This window comes from Callithrix jacchus, chromosome 6 (genome assembly GCF_049354715.1).
Source record: "Callithrix jacchus isolate 240 chromosome 6, calJac240_pri, whole genome shotgun sequence".
In the NCBI taxonomy this organism is placed as follows: Eukaryota; Metazoa; Chordata; class Mammalia; order Primates; family Cebidae; genus Callithrix; species Callithrix jacchus.
This window is the reverse complement of record NC_133507.1, coordinates 51,838,227-51,858,005: the sequence shown is the minus strand read 5'-3', so window position 1 is coordinate 51,858,005 and position 19,779 is coordinate 51,838,227. Positions and strand designations below refer to the sequence as shown.

Sequence of the window (19,779 nt, the reverse complement as noted above, 5' to 3'; positions counted from 1 at the left end):
TATACCTGAAAGCTTCCATATTCTCTGTTCCAAAAGTAAAGTTTTAAAAATGTACTGTGTGGAAGAACACATAAAACTTGTTTTATCCAGTCTGTATATACATTATTAGAAATTAAATTGTAAAAGAGTGAACTCCATTTTTAATTTAAGCAGAAAAAATCCCCCACCATTAGTTTTCTTTCTTTCTCTTCCTCTTTTTCTTTCTTTTCTTCTTCCCTCCCTCCCTCCCTCCCTCCCTCCCTCCCTCCCTCCCTCCCTTCCTTCCTTCCTTCCTTCCTTCCTTCCTTCCTTCCTTCCCTTTGTCTTGCTCTGTCACCTGGGCTAGAATGCAGTGGCATGATGTTGACTCACAGCAGCCTCAAACTTTTGGGCTCAAGTTCTCCTCCCACCTTAATCTCCTGAGTAGCTGGGACTGCAGACATATGCCGCCACATCCAGCTTATTATTTATTTATTTTAAGACAGAATTTCCCTCTTGTCTTCCATACTGGAGTGCAGTGGCACGATCTTGGCTCACTGCAGTGTCCACCTCCCAGGTACAAGCAATTCTCCTGCCTCAGCCTTCCAAGTAACTAGGATTACAGGCACCTGCCACCACATCCAGCTAAATTTTGTATTTTTGGTAGAGACGGGGTTTTACCATGTTGGCCAGGCTGGTCTCGAACTCCTGACCTCAGGTGATCTGCCTGCCTCAGCCTCCCAAAGTGCTGGGATTACAGGTGTAAGCCACCATGCCCAGCCTATTTTTTTATTAAAAAAAAATTTTTTTTTTTAAAGATGAAGTCTCACTATGTTAACCACGTTGGTCTTGAACTCCTGGGCCCAAATGATCTTCCCACCTCATCCACCTCTTAAAATATTGGGATTACAAGCATGAGTCACTGTGCCTGGCCTAGTTTTCTGTAATATTCAGTATTTGGCCCATCTTTTTTGTGTCATATAAAATATATATAAATACTTAAGTACTTAAAGAATCATATATTTAGAATAGTAGAGAATTATGGAATACAAGGTACTTATCTTGTTTTCAGAAATGATCTTGGCTTTTTGTAGCTCTGGTGTTGACTCTCAGGCTAGATTTATACTTGTAGAGCATCAGAAGTCAAAGAAATGTGTTGGGTCAGTAGCTATGAATACCCCACATCAGATGATTCAGGTCTAAAAAGAAGAATAGGCTTTATGTGGTATGTGCACACATGCCTTTCAGTAGATAACTATCACATACAAGGTAAATTGAAATGGTTTTAGGCCACCTGTTATTTACTGTCCTTAGTCATTAATTTTCCCTTCCTTTGATAGGGCATGCTACATAAGGGACAGAGTATAATTTCTTCCCTTTCTGAAAATAAGCTTTACAGGTGTTTAATAAGGAACTGCTATATAGTTATATATCCATGTGTTACATGGGTACAGATTAGTATAGTCAGCTAATTTCTGAATGCCTAGCAGTACAACTAAGAATTGTACAAAAGGCATTATTAGTGGTGGTATTTAGCTCTGGAATAAAAATCTTGTACTTTGAAGTGTGTTCTTTCTCTAAGAGTAGGGCCTGTGGAGGTTTGTTGTTTTGTTGATCCATGTGAGGTAGCTACATAAGGTTCTCCAGAATCTCAAGAAGACTTCAATAATTGTCTTGTTGTTAAGGCATATTGAATGTTTTTGTTTGAATGTGTTTTCTGTCTGTATACTTTGAAGTAGTTGACTTAAATTATTAAGCAAAGCCAAAGATTTCTAGTACCTTTAATTGCATAAACCAAGATTTCTGACCCCAGTTTAAATTCGGTTATCAGTGGCAGAAGAAGCCCCAGACCTCTGCCACGAAGGGGTTAAATGCTTTCATCAAATGTGTTTATGAGGGGCCACAGCTTTGTTGGCTGTACTGCCTTTTTTTTTTTTAACTTTCTAGTTCACTAATCAAATGTATGTTAGATTGATTATTGCAAAAGTATAAACCATAGAAAATTTGACAAGATAGATGTGTAAATTATCCCTCTGTCAGAACTAATGATGCACTCCAAGCACCTTCTGTTTTCCGGCGCTTGGTGGGTGACTTCATTAAATATGCAATGGCTGTTGGGTGGCTTCTCAGATGATGGTTCAGTTCCTTGTGGAATTGCATTATTACTAGAGGTGTAAAACCAGGCAGACAAGCTAGCTGTTGGGCATCCTGCTGAGGTTCTAATGTGCTCCATCTTGTTGGAGCAGTTGTTTGCAGTCTTTTCAGGACAATTACATCCATAACCACAGGATACATTCAGTGAAACTATATTACAGATAACAGTGGAGACTGGCATTGACTGCTCTCTTCACCCCTCTCTCTTCAGCTGCTTCAGTGTGAGCAGCTCATAATAATATAGTAATGCCACTTTTACCACTCACAGAATAGTTGTTTAAAAACAAAAATCCTGTGGAGCAAATCTAGAAAAATCTGACTTTTAACTTTTTTAAAAAGTGCTTTAAATATTAGAGTTGAAAAGACTAGAGTCTAATCCATTTGCATGTGAAAAAACAGACTGAATCATAGTCATGGTCGGTCCCTTAGGAGGTATTATTAGAAGGTCCTGGTAGAATATCTTTAGGTGGTAGAAATTGAATGAGTAGGAATTAGTACTTCTTAGCTTCTGGTTTTAGAGCTATCTCAAACAGAATTTTTCATTTTGAATTTAAGGTTTTTTTTTTTCTGCTGAACCTTGTCTCTCCCTTAATAATACCAGTAACTTTTTTTTGTTTCTGAAAGCCAAGCAGATAATTTGCTTTCTGAGGTTACATAGTATTTATTATTTTGCTGACAATTTGATGGTTTCTTGGAGAACTGGACACAAAAGGTGGTTTCAGTTGAGCTTAAAATGGTATTTAAGGTTTCCAAAAGGCAGATGCTATGATGTATCACTACAGCCTGATAAATGGAAATGCATTTTAGAATGACAGGCTGAATACTTTAATGAAAGAAGGTTACCCATTTCAGTTGGTCAATTAAATCACTGTTGATGACTTTGGATCATTAATGAACATTTATGGAAAATGACCATTTGAATTCAATTATTACAATAATGAGTTTTTTGGAAAAGTATGACTATAAATAATCCTAACTGTAAATTAAAAGATGTATCCATTTTGCCACAGATAAGTTAACATATTGCTTTGCTTTGTAATGCCAGAGCAAGTTGACATTTCAGAATTCTTTTACAGATTAAGTACATACTCTTTCTTACAAAAGTTCTACTTAGAAAAGGTTGTTTTTCATTGACTACCTTATAAAATGTAATTTATGCTGCTAATCGTTATGTTACTTCACTATTCTCAGAACAAATTAGCAAAACTTAGAAACAAAAAAAGGGAACTTTGTACAGTATGTAAAAGCTAAAGATTAAGTTTACGATGGATTAGGTATTTGATTTATTTAATGTCTTAGGGAAAAGAAATCTAAATCTGGAAAAACAGTAGAAAGAAAGTAACCATTATTTGGGAACATGCAAATTTATTTAAAAGTACTGTGAAAAGAAAATGTAAATAGAAGCTTTATAGCCAGATTTTTTTCTTAAACCTATTAAAGTTTCAAATTTTCTTATTTTTTAAAAGCCTTTATGTTTCTAAAAATATTTTAAGGATATATATCCTGTCATTTGCTAAATTTACCCAACAAATTCATCTCAATATGATGTTTTTCTTTAGTTAACTTCATTTTCTCTAAAACTTGGGTGTGTTGTGTTAGTTAAGGCAGAGGTGGGTTTTTTTGAAATGCACGTTTTTCTCATTTTGTTATTTGTAAAATGGGCTATAATCTCCATTTCATAGTTTACAGAGAAAGGAGACACTGTGGAGCACAGACTTCCCCTGGGAATACATTGGGCTTAATGAGCTTGATAGTCTGGTGGGCTCAATAAATCAAATAAAGCAAAACATTTCTCATTTTTGAATAAAAGCATTTATCACACAGTGTTTTTTCACTCATGGTCACAAGATTGATTGGTTCCCAGCATCATAGCGTATATTGAAGCATTTTTGATTTTGTTTTTCCAGTGGGCAAGTTACGGAAGCAATGGCTAAAGGAAAGTATCTCTGATGTCGGCTTTGGGATGCTGAAGTCTGTCAAGGAATATGTGGACCCCAATAACATCTTTGGAAACAGAAACCTTTTATAAATCCATTAGTATCATTACAAAAAATATCACTTTTTTTTAAGTTTTCAACTGTGGTTATATCAGTAATCAGATATATCATGGACTATATTTTGGATACATTTGTTTGTTGGTTTAAAATAAGTTTGTTTTCATTTTGTAGTTTGTTTTGTTGCTACATCTATGGATTGACAGATGGTATTCCTAAATCTCTCTCATTGTAGGTATATCATTTTACAGCCAACTGGTTGTCATTTCAGATTTTAGGCAGCAGCACAAGGCTGCCAGTTATTCCAGAGGAAGCTGCTGCCAGCTGTTTTGTATTGAGGCTTCCTCTTGGGGAACAAAGGCAGATTTTGGTATCAGTGATTGCTCAGCTAGCCTCTTTTTAAACGAACGTTCCTGGGAAGCAGATGTCTAGGGAATGATTCCACTGAGGAGTGACACACATGTACATTATTTAAGAGCATATTCTAGTGTGAGTAGGCCATTAAGGGGAAGGATATTTGTGAAAGAATATAGGCAACCTGTTATTTAGAAAGCCTTCACTTCTGTAAGGTGCTTGGCCTGTGTTTTTCTTTGAAATTAGTATAGATGCATAAAAACTTAAATCATCAATATACAAATTATTCTGTTAGGGGACGTGTTTTTGTTCTCCATATTTCTGTTTCTATTGAAATATGAGTTGTATTTGTATCACTAGATATCCTATTGTTATATTCTAATTCATTGATAATATGTTTTGTAAGAAAAGCTGACATCCCTCATTGCAAGTGAAGAACAGGTTTACTATGAAATGAATGCCTTTATTCAACTTTGAGTCCCAGTGTTTCTGATTCACGTTCTTGTTGCTGAGATGCAGAAGCAGCAGCTACAGCATGAGCAGAAGGAAGATTCCTTACACTTAATGTCTCCAGTTGCAAGAATTATTTGGCTAAAGAAACAGTATCATTCAACTACTGAATTTGAAAGCCTCAACAGTTTCAATGACAAAAATTATTTTTGCTTTTAAAAAATTAACCCCAATGACATAAGTTTTCATATAAAAAGTAAAGTTTCAATTTAGCTTTTAATAATGGTTTAATGCCTCTTTTGAATAACTGGTTTAACCTAAATTTTTTCTTAAATGTAATGTATTAATGCACATACCATAAGATAAAGTTTGAAATACCCTGTTTCTTAAATAATGAGAACATTAATCACATTTAGCAAGCATTTGTACATTCAAATCCGGATATTAAAGTGAAATGATTACTTTGAATCACTGTCTGCCAAGGTTCATGATTCACATTTTGAGATGGATTCTTTTCTTAATGTAATACCTAACTTTTGATAATTTTTTAAAACTAATACTTGATCAGATAATGTAAGTCAAAATGCAGACAGTCCTTTAAAAGGATGCACTGTCTGTGTATGTAGCAACAGCTCCAAAGTATTTTTGGGCAGTTTGATACCTTTTATATCAGAAGTAGCCTTAACCAGAAAAATGATAATTTAAAATTGACAAAATGATATTTTTAAGACTTCAAAATGATAATTTTTAACTGTTAAAATTGGCCTCAAATTAATAAATCTGTAATTAAATTAGAATTAAATATACGTTTAACAACAAAATGAAATATTTATTTTTTAGAAGCTGCCTCTCTTCATTGGTGATTTATTTTTAATTATAAAATTTCCAGCAGATCTTTGCTTTAAGCCCTTGATATTTAACCTAGTTGGACACTTGATGAGAAAGTTGCCTCTAGAATTATAAAAATCTCAGCTTTATAACATGCATCTGTTCATGAAGATAATTTCTCTAATTGGTGATCAAAATATAAAATTAAAGAAGGTACTAATGTCTTACTGGAAGTATATATATAATATGTTTCTGAGTAATTTTGCAAAAATAAAACAGGTTCATAAGCAGATCCATTCCTTTGCATGTGATTGTTAATAACATTCTTTCCCAGGGAGTTCAATTTCAATAACCTCAGAAATCTGTATTTGATATTAGGAAACTATAAATGTAACACCTGAAATTATTGTGTTCACTATTCTACATGAACCTTAGGAAATTCATGATTTATATCTTTGTCTTTCTTTTTCCATGTATACGCAGGACTCCCCAATCTTGATTTTATAATGGTGACTCCATGTTTTAGGTGGAATAATTTCTACCGAAATCATTTTGAAACACAAGAACATTCATCAGTACTGTTTTGCTCTGATTTAGTAAATCAGAAAGTCTCCCTGCATCCCCAGACCAACTTTCACACACCCACTTCTGGGAGGTGCCTCAGTATAGACTTAGTATCTGTGGAGGACTGAATTCATGAATATGCACAGAAGCACTTAAACCATGTCTCTTATTTCTATAGTATCTTAAAATGACTTCATAAAAGTTAATTCAGGAGAACACTATGTGATGCTTCTTAACTCATTTTTAATGTTTATTTTAAATTTTAAAAACCTGTTGCCTATTTGGTTTTCAGTACTGCATAAATGACTTTCTTAAATTAGTCATATTTGCAATAATTTACTTAAATTTGGTAATGTCACATTTGGGTTGGAGTTTCAGTGAGAATGGTAACTTGCCACTACTGAGAAATGGCATTGAATACTAATGACTCAATATGAACAGGCTTTATTAATCCTTAAAAAAACTGTTGCCTTAATGTTTGGTGCAATTTCTAGTAGTACATAAGTCAATTTAGTCTTATGATAAGTAACTGGAGCTTTTTTAGCTTAGTAAGAATTGCAGAAGCCACGTGTTTATTGTGCCCATCATTTTACACAAAGAAAAGAGGATTATATTATTTCTTCTTCTAAGGAAGTAGGAGTTTTCTTCCTAAAAGTACTTACATATTATAGTACTATTACTTAAAACTTATTTATGAAGTTGGAAGCCTTCTACTTTGCATAACTGTATTGATGTATTTTGAAAACGAAATTGCAGTAAAGGATGAGCTTCCATCGGTGTGTAGGTTATACCAGATACAGATGGTTGCAAGGAAACCTTTTCCCCCTACAGAGTAGTGTGTTAGTAAATGCTAAGTCCTAACTCGCATTTTTGAAAATGCCTTTCTGCATGTTGGCACCCAGACTTTCCTTTGTCATGTTCTTTTATATTAACTGTAGCTTATCAGAGAAGTCCTACACTGAAGTGTGTTCCCTTGGCTGTTCAAATGGGGCTGGGTTTGGTTGAACTACCATTCCGTATAAATGTTAGAACACAGTTACTTACTACAGATCGATTCACTGCAGGTGCTGGTGCTTGAGGCAGTCAAAATGGAATGCTGTGGAAAGCATATCTACATTTTTAAAAACACTGAGACAGGAGTTAAAGACAGCTTTAATAATTTTTTCTGTTTACCACTTAATCCTTATCAACTTTGATTTTAGTTAGGGCTTAGCTCATGGTAGAAGGAAAGTGGAAAATAACAAGTGCCCATTTAGGTTTGAAGAATCCAGAATGTTTTAGCTTTGACTTTACGAGTTATAGAAGCTTTGCTTTGCCCTAGGTTTCATGTTCCCAAATGAGCCATATGTCAGTATATTCACTTAATTCTTACTAATTTCAGTTTCCTGTAAAGGAAACAACTTATACATTGATGCTTAAATCCAGAAAGTGTAAAAGGTTTTCCTAAACTGTTAAAATATAGTGTCTGATATAAAGGATGTAAGTTACTCAGCTTTCTGCTTCCTAAGCCAATCAGTGTTTGTCTTCAGTGTGAAATTTAACTGTAAAAACTACTTGTAATGTCAAGAGATTATAGTACATATTGTTAATAAAATGGACCTGGGTCTAAGATTTTTTTTTTCTTCACAGGGAGTGTGAAGCTGTTTATTCTTCTGTTTGCATATGGGTTTTTCTTTTAACTTTAGTTTTCGCGTTCATATTTCCACTGATTTGAAACACTAAATTAATTCTGATAATTTTGTTGCTTGTAGCATAATCAAGTGCAACCTACTTTTGACTAAATCCCTTTGGATTTATAGCTGAGGATATTGTTAGCTAGGTTTTGTCAATCCCTAATCTTTTTTTTTTTAAAGCAATGCTATATTTTCAGGAGGCACTGAGACTCCTGTGAACCTGAAGCATTCCCTTTTGAACTTTGGAAGATCCTCAAAGAGTGAGCACTCTTTTGCTCTTCTAATCACAATTACTTCCTTAACAAATCAGAGTAAGGACAACTGATATATAGAACACTCAAGCCAAAGAATCGTCACAGAAATTAGTAACTTTAGTTCTGTGAACATGAAAAGATTTCTTTTTTGGTTTCCAAAGGAGATTATTTTTCCAGAAGGAAAAACATGTACAGAGACTCTGAATTCCAACTCTGAGTGAGAAAGAAAAGGAAAAAAATCTGTTTTATGGTGGATTTCTAAGCAACATACATACATGTTTTTAAGACAATCTATTGTTGGCTGTGTTTTTCCTGAACACCACAAGCACCCTAGGAAACATGTTTTTCCTTTAAAATAATCTTGTTCACATATCAGAAAAGGACATGAAATGCTCATACTGGCATACAAGTTTCTATAAATAGTTATTTTTTGAGCTACTTATACTGTATCCCTAAAAGCTCATAGTGCCTTGTTGGGATTTTTTTTTTTTCCATGAAATAGCCATTATTTTAAATGAGTGGGAGAGGATAAGTCTTTAGACAGAGGTCATTCAGCAGTTCAAGGCTATTCCTCTTCAAGAACATGTCAGGAATTAAGTAGTTGTATGTGGAAACACTGGTAATTCTTTCCACAGTGTTGTTTTGGATAATCTCTTCTAGTATATTTAACTAATTGTATGGTAGACCTATACTCTGATACACATCTAATCAGTCAATGGGATTTGTATGTGCTTTTCATTCCGACATTTTCATTCTACTGACCCAACCTAGTAGCCCTAAGTTGTGGTTTGATGGATGTGGCATTGAGCCTCAAGACACTCACTACATTCTTTTTGGATGTTTGCTCACAAGCTCCCTGAGGAGCAGAACCTGTAGAGGTGGCAGGGGGCAGGTGGTTTTTATTCCTAATATTGTGTGTTCTTTTTCGTGTGATGGTGCCTTCAGAATAACAAATATTTCTGTTCCTGGACAATGACTAAATCTTATGAGAAATATATGTAGGTTATATTAATTTTTGTCCTTTTTGCTAAGTCCTTTTTTGAAATACTTTGGCTCTGATACAACTTGACTTGAATAATATCTTATCCTGAGTCTTCCTCCAAGGCAGTACATATTCCTGCCAGCACTGTAGTAATCCTTTGGGAACTACATGTGGGTAAGCACTTGTATGTAAGCCATTATATTGCTGTAACTAATGCATACAAACAGTTCTTCTCTTTACATTCATAGTCTAAAAGGGGATATGAAGTGGGAAGGAAAATTCCTGAGAGATTCCAGCATAGCTTTGTCAATTCCGACTGAGCCATACTGTTTTCCACAAGGGCTCAACACATAGTCAATATTCCATGCCTTCAGTGTATGTTCAGATTCTCCTCTTACTGGTTTTCTTAGACTGTACTGTTCTATAAGCAAATGCCCATGTGTGATTTTTAAGATGTGCTGGGGAAAAATAAAACAATACCACAACCATGCATTGTTATAGAAATTGTTATTTATTTCACGTTGGTTCTATTTAATCTTTGTTTCCAGCATGCTATACTCGGCAAAACAAACAGGATACACTTTGTATATCCTTGAGTACTCTTTCTGGTAGTGGAGCATGTGCACAAATACTGATTACACCCTGCCTGTGGCTCCCACACTGAAAGCAAGGTTGTAGCTGTCTGGGCTCTGAAATGACTGAAGGTCAGACCTGTTGAACTCTGTCTTACATAGTTCATTTTAATAATCACTAGCCACACTAAGATTTTAGCTCTCCTACCATGTAGTTAGGAAAAGCAGTTTTCTACCAGGCCTAAGTAAGTTCATCCCAACTTATTTCTATTTCATCCCATCTGAACATAATCACTACCTAACATTGCCCAGGCCACAAACAGATAAGCAGTCGTCCTGAACATTTGTTGTGAACAAATACAAGTTCATTGCCTTTCCAGGAAGCCTCTGGAAGGCTTTTCCAACTCCATAATCTTCAGGTATTAGGAAGTTTTTTTTTCTTTTTTTAAGACTGATATTTGTGTTCCTCTTCTACCCATTATACAAATTCTGCCACCTTTAGTCAAAGAATTGTCCAATTGCTCTGTTGAAGGGCTGCTCTTAGGTATTTAAAGTCAGGTCTCATGTTCCTCAACACCTTCTGTCAACGTTTGCTCTTGTCATTTCTAGACTTCCACCTTCCTAATCCTCCCCACATGTGCCCATTTGATGTTTTTAAAGTGAGGTGTCTATGCCTGAAAACTAATCTTCCAGAGTAGTACCAGTGCTTCCTCTAGTGACTAATAAAAAAGCATTTTTGGTGGGCATTGCTCTGTCAGCTCATACTAACTATATGTCATTTACCAAAGGTTGTTTTCCTGTAACAATTTGTACTTCCTCCAAGGCAGTACACATTACTACAGTGCTGGCAGGAATATGTACTGCCTTGGAGGAAGCTGCATCTCCTTGGAGGCTGATTTTTTAAAGGCCCATTACTTATATTTAGCATTACTAAAATTTGTATCTTAGTAGAGTTAGTTCCATATTTTCAAAATGTTTGGATCGTGACTCTTACCTAGAATATTTTCTGTGCCATCAAGCTTCAGGTCATCAGTAAATTGAGACAAATACTGTCTGGATTCTCATCCAAGTAATGACAGATAACTGGTACAGTACAAAAGCCTGCCTGACCCTGACATTTCATCCCTGAAAGAGCTTACAGGATTCAGACAGCCACACTTTCACTTGGCATATGTTGTCTACCTTATATTTTTACATTTTGGCCCCAAATATGCTTTTTCAATTAATCCACATTTATGCCAGATAAACAAGTAATCATGTTTACTTAACATTTTCTCCTGCCCCACTGAAATCCTGATAAAGTTACTTCTGCAGTTTCCTGTGCTACCCTATAAGAAAAATAAATTAGGGCCGGGCATGGTGGTTCATGCCTGTAATCCCAGCATTTTGGGAGGCCAAGGTCAGTGGATCACGAGGTCAGGAGTTTGAGGCCAGCCTGGCAAAGATGGTGAAACCCCATCTCTACTAAAAATACAAAAGTTAGCCAGGCGTGGTGGCACATGCCTGTAATCCCAGCTACCAGGGAAGCTGAGGCAGGAGAATTACTTGAACCCAGGAGGCAGAGGTTGCAGTGAGCCGCGATCTGGAGTGCCATACCACTGCACTCCAGCCTGGGCAACAAGCAAGACTCCATCTCAAAAAAAAAAAAAAGAAAAAGAAATGAGACCTTCCTGCCATCACATTTTCTTTTGCCTGTGTTTGGCCTCAGGGGCATGTCTCTCTTTTTAAAAGGATCAAACTCATTTTCTGATGTGGTCTATTGATTGGGCCAGGTATAGCTTAATTAGGACAAGCTCTGAAATCCACCCTTGCATAGTTCTGCCACGTCCTTCGTACCTCATTGTGCTAACATTAGATCAGTGAAGCTGCTCTGTTTTAAAAATGGCAGAATTTTACCACTGTAAAGTAACTTAGAAGAAAGGGTTCTAAATATAAGAACACAGTGGATAAGGTTTTATTCAGGACATTTTGGGTGTGATTCATTTTTCTCTACAAACTACAAGTCACTTTCCCTATTTGGACCTAATTTCTTCTTTTATAAAATGAAAATCTCTGAGGTACCTTTCAACATAGTCTCACTGATTCTAATGAGTCTGTTTTTTTGCTGAACACTATATTATTAATTTTTAAATTCACCCTTTTTTGCCAGACAGGCAAGAAGGTAGTATTGTTATCACAACTCTATGAAGTAAGTGGTATCATCCCCCTTTTACTCAAAAAACCTGAAATTTAGTTAGGTTAAGAAGCACCCACCATTGGTAGCTGGGAAGTGGCATTGCAGGACTGTAAAGCCAGGTAGCTAACTCCAGTTCCTGTGTGCTGGCTGCTTCACTGCTGTACGCTACTTGTGCTGGATGACTATGATGTACACAGCATTTCTTTTTAAAGTAGATTATTAGTTATTGTCCTCTACAGAAGGGCACAAGTAAAGAAATGGAGTCTCTTCCTACTACAGAGCAGAAGCTGCTATCTTTGTGACCACATGCCATAGAATACCAGAAAGGTTTTTTCTCAGATACTGTCTTGCTGTGTAAATGTTTAACCCACAGTATCCTGCACTGATAAGTTTGTGGGTTTAGTATGAAACTCATAAAGGGAAGTTCTGTATCAGATGGAGTTAATAAATTTGCATTTTTATAACTTTAAAATTGTACTCTTTGAGCTGCACTTTAAAATATAAGACAACCTATTTCTATAAGTTATACATCTTCCATTGAGAGACTGGAAATTCAAAGAACTGTTTGAGATTAAATAAATGTTTTATTATAATCTAGAGACAACAATCTGGGTTCATTGGAAAGTCACAATTTCTTAAAAGTACTAATTTAAAAATTCAGGTTGCTGCTGAAGGGTTTGAGCTACCTTAGGGTACTCAAAAAGTATATATTATAACTAGAATGAAAGTATCAGCTTCGAATCTGATGGTCACAGTCATGGTGATTCTGTAGTTGGACAACCAAAAACCAAGAATTACTGGCTCATGACAAAATGTGGTTTGACTTAATACAAAGGACATATCCCCAAAAGTGAAAACTACAGAAAACCCAAATGTCACTTTAGTCTGGGAGTTTGGTCATCAAGGGATAAGAGGCATTTAGTGAATGGTGGAGAATGAGCTGCAAGCCACACTAATGCCAGGAAGCTACTCTGTGGCAGAGAACGCCCTCAGGAATACAGATCACCCAGGGTCATTAAGAAAAAGAAGGAGAGAACCTAAAACATAAAAATTATATTTGAAAATCCTGATACTCACCTGAAAAGTCTTTCTTGAGTGATGTTATCTTTTTTAAGTTAGGTTGTTTAGACAGTCTCACTCTGCTTAACTATAGTCAGACTTCCAACACTGCTAACCCTCCAGGACCCCAGGGAGAAAATGAGCCTAGATGAGGATTATGGGGCAGAGGGATCAGAAAGACACTTCTAAAGCTTCCCCTCTAAGCCATTTACCCTTTCTAATCTCACATTTCCTAATAAGTATATTTATTTGGGCATCTGTCCCATAGCCCTCTCTAGAGAAATCATTCTAACCACGGGCCACACCTATCACTGATTCCATCATTCACTAAATCAGTGAATTTATAGATGGATTCCATCTGAGGTGCTCCTCTAAGACTATGAGGCCATACACCCCTCAGGTTAGGAGTGTCCCCCCTATGATTACAGCTGTCTCATTCCAGATGACCCACCTCCATCCCCACCCAGTGATCCCAGTTCCCAGTTCTCATGAATGGGTCAGAGTTAGCCACTATACCTGACCTTCACAGATGGTATTAGAGCAAACATCTGTTCTGCAGCTGAGGTCACATTCAAAGGGAGACTGTCACAAGGAATAAAAATCCTTTGACAGGTCTGTCATGTCACTGATCTTTCTGCACAGAAAGATCAAGTTCTTGTTCCTGAGAAAACAAATATAACTACTTGTGTATAAGCACATGCTTCTATTTTGTGTGTGCCCCTGTGGTGATCAAGGGGCTAAGATGAAATACTCAATGTCTGATTCCTTTAAAATAGGCTATGCAGGTATTATGATGAAATCTTAAAAGATTCCTTATATTTCTATAAGGAACTTTTTGTCAAGAAAAGTGCTTTCAGCACTTAATATATACACTCTAGGAGCACATAACAAAGCTTTTCATTCAAGTTTTAGGTACAGAAGCTTTCACTCAAATGGCAAAATATGGGGTCATTGTAAAGTCATTTGCTTTTTAGAATCAAGAAGCAAAGCAGGGTACTTTGAGTTTTAAAGATATATATCCTGAAAATAAGGACAAGTGCCAGGGGAGTTAGGAATGCCCTGTCTGCCCAGGCCTCAGCGCCAGACTTCTGACTCTGCGCAGTTCATAAGACTTCGTTGTTGCCAGCAGCAATATGAATCTGGGTGGGTGCTTCTCTGAGAGCCAGGGTAAAGAAGGGGACAAATGCATGATTCACCTTTATTTCTTAGTGGTGGGAGCAGTCAGGATTTCCTTATAGATTATTAACCAGGAAATCCCAATTGCCCAGCAGCAAGGGGTTAAAAAACATTCTGAAAAGCGTTTTATGTTCTGAAAAGTTAAATTACACATACATGAAAACCACAAACACATAGCACCTGGGTAAATAAACTGTGGCCAAATAAAGACCAGACTATTTGCAGAAGGGAATCTGGAAAACATTTGTTTTTGGTTGGTTAACATTAGTTACACTTACGCCTTTTTTTCCCCTAAAGAAAACAGTGTGGTTTAGAAGAAATAGGGGGAAAAAACCAGAATTTTAATGTGGCTATTGAAAACAAGATTTCAGTTCATTTACTTTCTAAATCTTAAGGGGCTACCAGGATTGACAGGGGCTGAACTGCAGCAACACTTTTAGTACAGAAGTTGTTAAACAAAGAACATTTCCCAGGCATGGAATGTGCTATGGGATACAGTGAAGAGGTCACTAAACATTGCTTGTCCTCCAAAGCTTGTCCTCCACTGAGACTAAAGCATCAGTGGTAAATGATAGCAGCTCAGATAATTAAGATTTAAAATGCCATCAATTCAAAACGATTGAACTTCACAAGAATCCAAATTTCCTGGTATAATACAATTTGAGCACTCAGGAGGTCATACTACAGAGGAGTTATGTTTAGCATGTTTCTTATCGGTACCTATATGGCTAAGTGGTTCCTTTTCCTTGAAGGAAAAAAATCATCTCGTTATGGCAGAAGTTCTCTACCATTCAGAAGAAAGCTACTAGTTTGAGCCATAAGGAACTGCTAGTTTTGTACATCAAAAACTGTCAGAATCAATAATTTCATATGATTCAATCTAATACTCTTCATTTTTCTAAGCCAGGTCAAATTAGGGTTGACAGTTACTTTTTGTGGAGAGAGAGGAGTGAGGAGTGGGAAATCAAACAGTAAAGCTCTTCTAAAGTTCCGAAAATAAAATGCCTGATCAGAATTTATGTGGTTCCCCGTGGGAACTCCAAAAAACCATTGGGAGTTGTGGACATGAAATGAACGTTACAACTCAGAATTGACCTTTTTGGCCAGGACTGGTGGCCAAGATTTTTTCCTTATCCAAGAGTTTACAACATGGAAACACTGTATATCCAGCATATCCTAAATTGCAAACACAAAGGTAGGAATTAAGAACTGAGTTCTAGCTGGATCCAGTGATTTGTGCAAATCACTTGGGAAGCTGAAGTGGGAGTATTGCTTAAATGCAGGAGTTAGATACCAGCCTGGGCAACAAACATAATAAAACCTTTGGCTCTTAAACAATCAAACCCCTGAATTCTCAGGATACCTCTGTTATTGTCATAGAGATAAATATTTAAAAAGTTACTGGAAAATAGTAACAGTGTATTTTGTTCATATATGTATTAAAGGGAGCAAAAGAAAACCAGGGAAAATTGTTCTTTGATAATTGTTCATTGTCTCTACATTATAGCACCATAATTTTGTTAAAGCAACAAAATTTTTTACTGACTTTTGCATGTTAAAAAAATAAACACAATCTAAGGAATTTTGGTTAGGTAAAGCATTATATCCATATTAGAAAACACTGTCAAAATATCCTGAAGTCTATATAAAAAGGATGCATTACAAATTAATGTGACAGTAAATTGTGAGAATAGAACACACAATTCGTGAAATGATTAGACTGCTCGTAACTACTACTGAGATACTGCTTGGCCCCTGAAAGAGGTAATGCTTGTGCAAAGGCCCCTCAAGCTACATCAGAGCACAAAAGACAACAAAGGAAAGGAAATAAAGTCAATATAAGTTCTGATAGAAACATCTCTTATAAGTTTGGAATTTTTCCTAACTCCTTCTGGGGTAAAAGTTGTTAGAATATTTCACTTTGTGGGAAACTTATCAGCAGCAAAAGTTTTAGCTACTTAAGTGTACAAAGCTCAACATGTAACAAATATAAAGATGCCAAAAGTTAAAGCAATGCAAATTTACATAATAAACCATTTGATACATGCCATTATTAGCTATTACTATATATTCCATCCTATAATCTCATAAATCAAAGCTTTTAACTGCCTAGACTCATATGTGACTGTATTCTTTCCAACATGCATTCTTTCTTCTTCCAGGGGTTGCTCAATAACAGCAGGTATGTTTCTGCCATGAAGTTCACAGTGTTCTAGAAACTGGACACATTCTTGAATAACATTGTCATGAATGACTATCATGTGTTTTGACATGTTTTCTAACAGGGACAGGAAGCATCTTTTGGCATAATACCAGGTATCTGTTCCCAGCTTTTTATTATAAGGCTCCAAACTTTTGATAACTCGAGAAATACCAAACTCATAGTTTCCTTTGGCACAATAAAGAGTTCCTATCACCAAATTCACAATGCAGAGATGGTACATTTTCTTATCTGGGTCATCATAAGAGAGCTGCTCTTCCTCCTTTTCAATCTTCCTCATCAACTCCTCTGCTTCTTCATTTTGACTTGTCATAATATAGGAAACACAGAGATTAGCCAGTACAATAGCACTGACACTCAGGATGTTATCATAATGCTTCTTAACTATGGGTTCATAGAAACCAATGGCTTCTCTGTATTTGTTTTCCTGCATGAACAGAACGTGAGCCACATTCAGCTTCCACACATCATGGTTGTTACAAAATTCTGCAGATTTGCGGAAGATCTTCTCCACCATTGCATAATTTTCAAGGTTCCAGTAGATTTTTGCCTGAGCCATCAACACAGGAATATACTTCTCCAGGGTTTCATCATATTCATTCACTGCCTTTTTGATAGCTTCATCATCTCTATTGTGTCTTGCTTCCTGTACTTGTATGGTGAGTTTCCGGAGGACCTCAGTCAGCATCCCTGCTAGCCCATCAAGCTTAACGAAAGCCTCTTCAGGAGCTGTCTGGCAAGTGATCACAGCATCCAAGAAGTCATAGAGATAGGGTGTGAGGAACTTATAAGTCAAATGGGCATTTTCTGCCAGGACATCTGCTGCAAGGTCAAAATACTCATACTTACAGTAGAGCAGCAACAGGTTGCCAAAAGTCTCTGGAGGAAAGGGATTCTGTTGGAGCAAAAACTGTAGCTTTTCAAACCCTTCTGTAGGTCTGGTATCCATGTTCATTAGTGCCTGGTTGTGCAGAGTCACAGGGTCCAACTCTTCCTCTGCTCTGGGTGGCATGTCAGTGAGGGCTTCTTGAGCTGCCTCATAGTTTCCCAGTTGGTATTCTATTGCTGCCTTAAGGTTGAAGGCTTCCACCAAAGCAGTCTGGTGGAGGACTAGGGTGTTGCCAACACTGCGAACATCAATGCCCTCAGTGGTCTTGCCCACACCTAGCTCAGGGTGCTGGCGGTTGCCATGCTCAATAATCTCAGCGATATGCTTCAGCGCTGAGGCATACTGCCGGCTGCTGTAATAGGCCAAAGCCAGGTTGTAGGCAAGGTCAGGTTGGTAGCCTGAGGCCTGCAGGGCTGCAAAAAACTTGGAGCACGCAGCTTCATACTTTCCCTCCTTGTAGAGCAAACAACCCAGGTTGACCTGGCCATCAGTCTCATTCTCGGCCCCACTATCTTCTCCCCCTTCCCCACTCAGCAGCTGCTCCACCAGGCTCCTGGACCCTGGCAGATCGCCCTCACTGTATTTGATGGCAGCTTGCAGGCGGAGGACCCGGCTGTGGTAGGCGGGGTTATCCAGGAGAAGCAAGGCCACCCGAGTGGCCTCCGGATAAAGGCAGGCCTTGTACAGGGCCTGGGCCTGGTACAGGCGGTAATGCTCCAGTTCCGGGTGCAGCTGGCCCAGCTGCTCATAGCACTCGGCGGCCAGCCTGAACTCCTGCAGGCGGTAATAGCAGTAGCCCAGCAATGACAGGCCGGCGCGGCTCCGCGGGCTCCGCTGCAGCTCTCGGCCCAGCAGCTGCACCGCCTCGGCGTAGCGAGCATCGCGGATGAGCCGGTACACGACCGCTGTGAACTCACCGTCGGGGACTTGCGAGCAGTTTAGGCCCGCCATAACCGCCAAGGCTGTTATGTCTGGGTACCACGGCAACACGCAACCGGAAACGGAAGACTGCCGATTACTTTGCTGCAAGAAATCTGTTAGGAATAAAAAGGGACTATTCTCTTCAGTCTCTGAAGTTCGGTTTGATCTTCAAAGACTCTGGACTGCTGAATGACAGCAGTCAGGTGGGGAAAAGCTACTTCTCGGGGCCGTTCAGAAACCTACCCTCCCCATCCCGGCATGCACCGTTCCAGTTGCGCCGCGGCCTGGGTGATGGCCGCGCTGCATGCTGGGAGGTGTAGTCTCTGCTGTACAGACCAGCCTCGCGGCCCGTGGGAATACAAGGTCATCACTCTTCTCTGCCCTTTAAAAATGAGATGCATTCTCTGTGTGTGTTGTGCCACCTCGGTGTCTGGCGCGACGGAGGAAGGTTTCCGACCCCACGTTCCTGGCGATTTTGAGCCTTGTACACTATACCAATGCTGGCTTTTGGTTTAGTTTTAGTACAAAGACCTGGGTGACAAAAAGCGAGTTATCTTTTTGAATTCCCCTAGAATTAGAGCAGGTTCTTTTCAGGCTACCCCGAGGGCACAGTTTGTAAGAACAGAATAGAGCTCCGAACAGGAATCCTTCATTTGGTGGTTTCCAGAGGTTAATGAGGAAAAGGTGCTGTGAATCTTAATTGGTACTGCGAAAGGTTTGGTTTTAGGTCAAAGTATCTGTCGCTCTTTTTTTTCCATAACAACAAATATTACTATGTATATGTTGGCGTTTACCCTTGGCCATCCCCATTGTGCTAGAGTTCCAACTTTCACTACAGAGTAGAAACGCTGGAGAAATGCATGACCTTAGTCTTTTTCAAGAGGGGAGAATGCAAGACTAAAACGTGCTCCTTTCCCAATGGATTTTTACTATCTTAACTACTAAATTAGTCAGCCAGAGATGTGTGTGTGTGTGTGTGTGTGAGAGAGAGAGAGAGAGAGAGAGAGAGAGAGAGAGAGAAAGAGAGAGAGAGAGAGACATGCTCTGGTTGTACTTGTCAGCCTTCTAGGAATTTGGGATATTGAGCTGATAAATATGAATTTTATTCTGTTAGAATAAAAAAAGATTGCCTACACTTTTTCCAGACGCTTAGTTTGAAGATTTCTATGCAGATTTGCTAGACTGTACAAGATATCATTCTGGGTTTTCTTTATTTTATTTTTATTTTTATTTTATTTTTTGAGACGGAGTTTCGCTCTTGTTGCCCAGGCTGGAGTGCAATGGCGCCATCTCGGCTCACCTCACCGCAACCTCCGCCTCCTGGGTTCAGGCAATTCTCCTGCCTCAGCCTCCTGAGTAGCTGGGATTACAGGCAGTCGCCACCATACCCAGCTGATTTTTTGTATTTTTAGTAGAGATGGGGTTTCACCATGTTGACCAGGATGGTCTCGATATCTTGACCTGGTGATCCACCCGCCTCGGCCTCCCAAAGTGCTGGGATTACAGGCTTGAGCCACCGCACCCAGCCTCTGGGTTTTCTTTAATTCTTTGTTA

The 19,779-nt window shown here is 38.2% G+C and overlaps 2 protein-coding genes across 5 annotated transcripts in view; one reads left to right on the top strand and one right to left on the bottom strand.

Moving 5' to 3' along the window:
- The window catches only part of AGPS (alkylglycerone phosphate synthase), a 136,931-nt gene extending 127,230 nt beyond the window's left edge, over positions 1 to 9,701 (top strand). For all 4 annotated transcript variants that reach the window (XM_078327338.1, XM_002749278.7, XM_054257490.2 and 1 more), the window contains one exon: positions 4,020 to 9,701. In XM_078327338.1, coding sequence (XP_078183464.1) covers positions 4,020 to 4,062 — 43 coding nt within the window. In that variant the 3' untranslated portion in view covers positions 4,063 to 9,701. The remainder of the gene's footprint in view (positions 1 to 4,019) is intronic.
- Positions 9,702 to 12,523: 2,822 nt separating this feature from the next.
- Positions 12,524 to 18,480, bottom strand: LOC100395330 (intraflagellar transport protein 70B). The gene has a single exon (XM_002749276.6). It carries the CDS (start codon positions 18,253 to 18,255, stop codon positions 16,258 to 16,260), a length of 1,998 nt encoding a protein of 665 aa, XP_002749322.2. The 5' UTR covers positions 18,256 to 18,480; the 3' UTR covers positions 12,524 to 16,257.
- Positions 18,481 to 19,779: the final 1,299 nt, after the last annotated feature.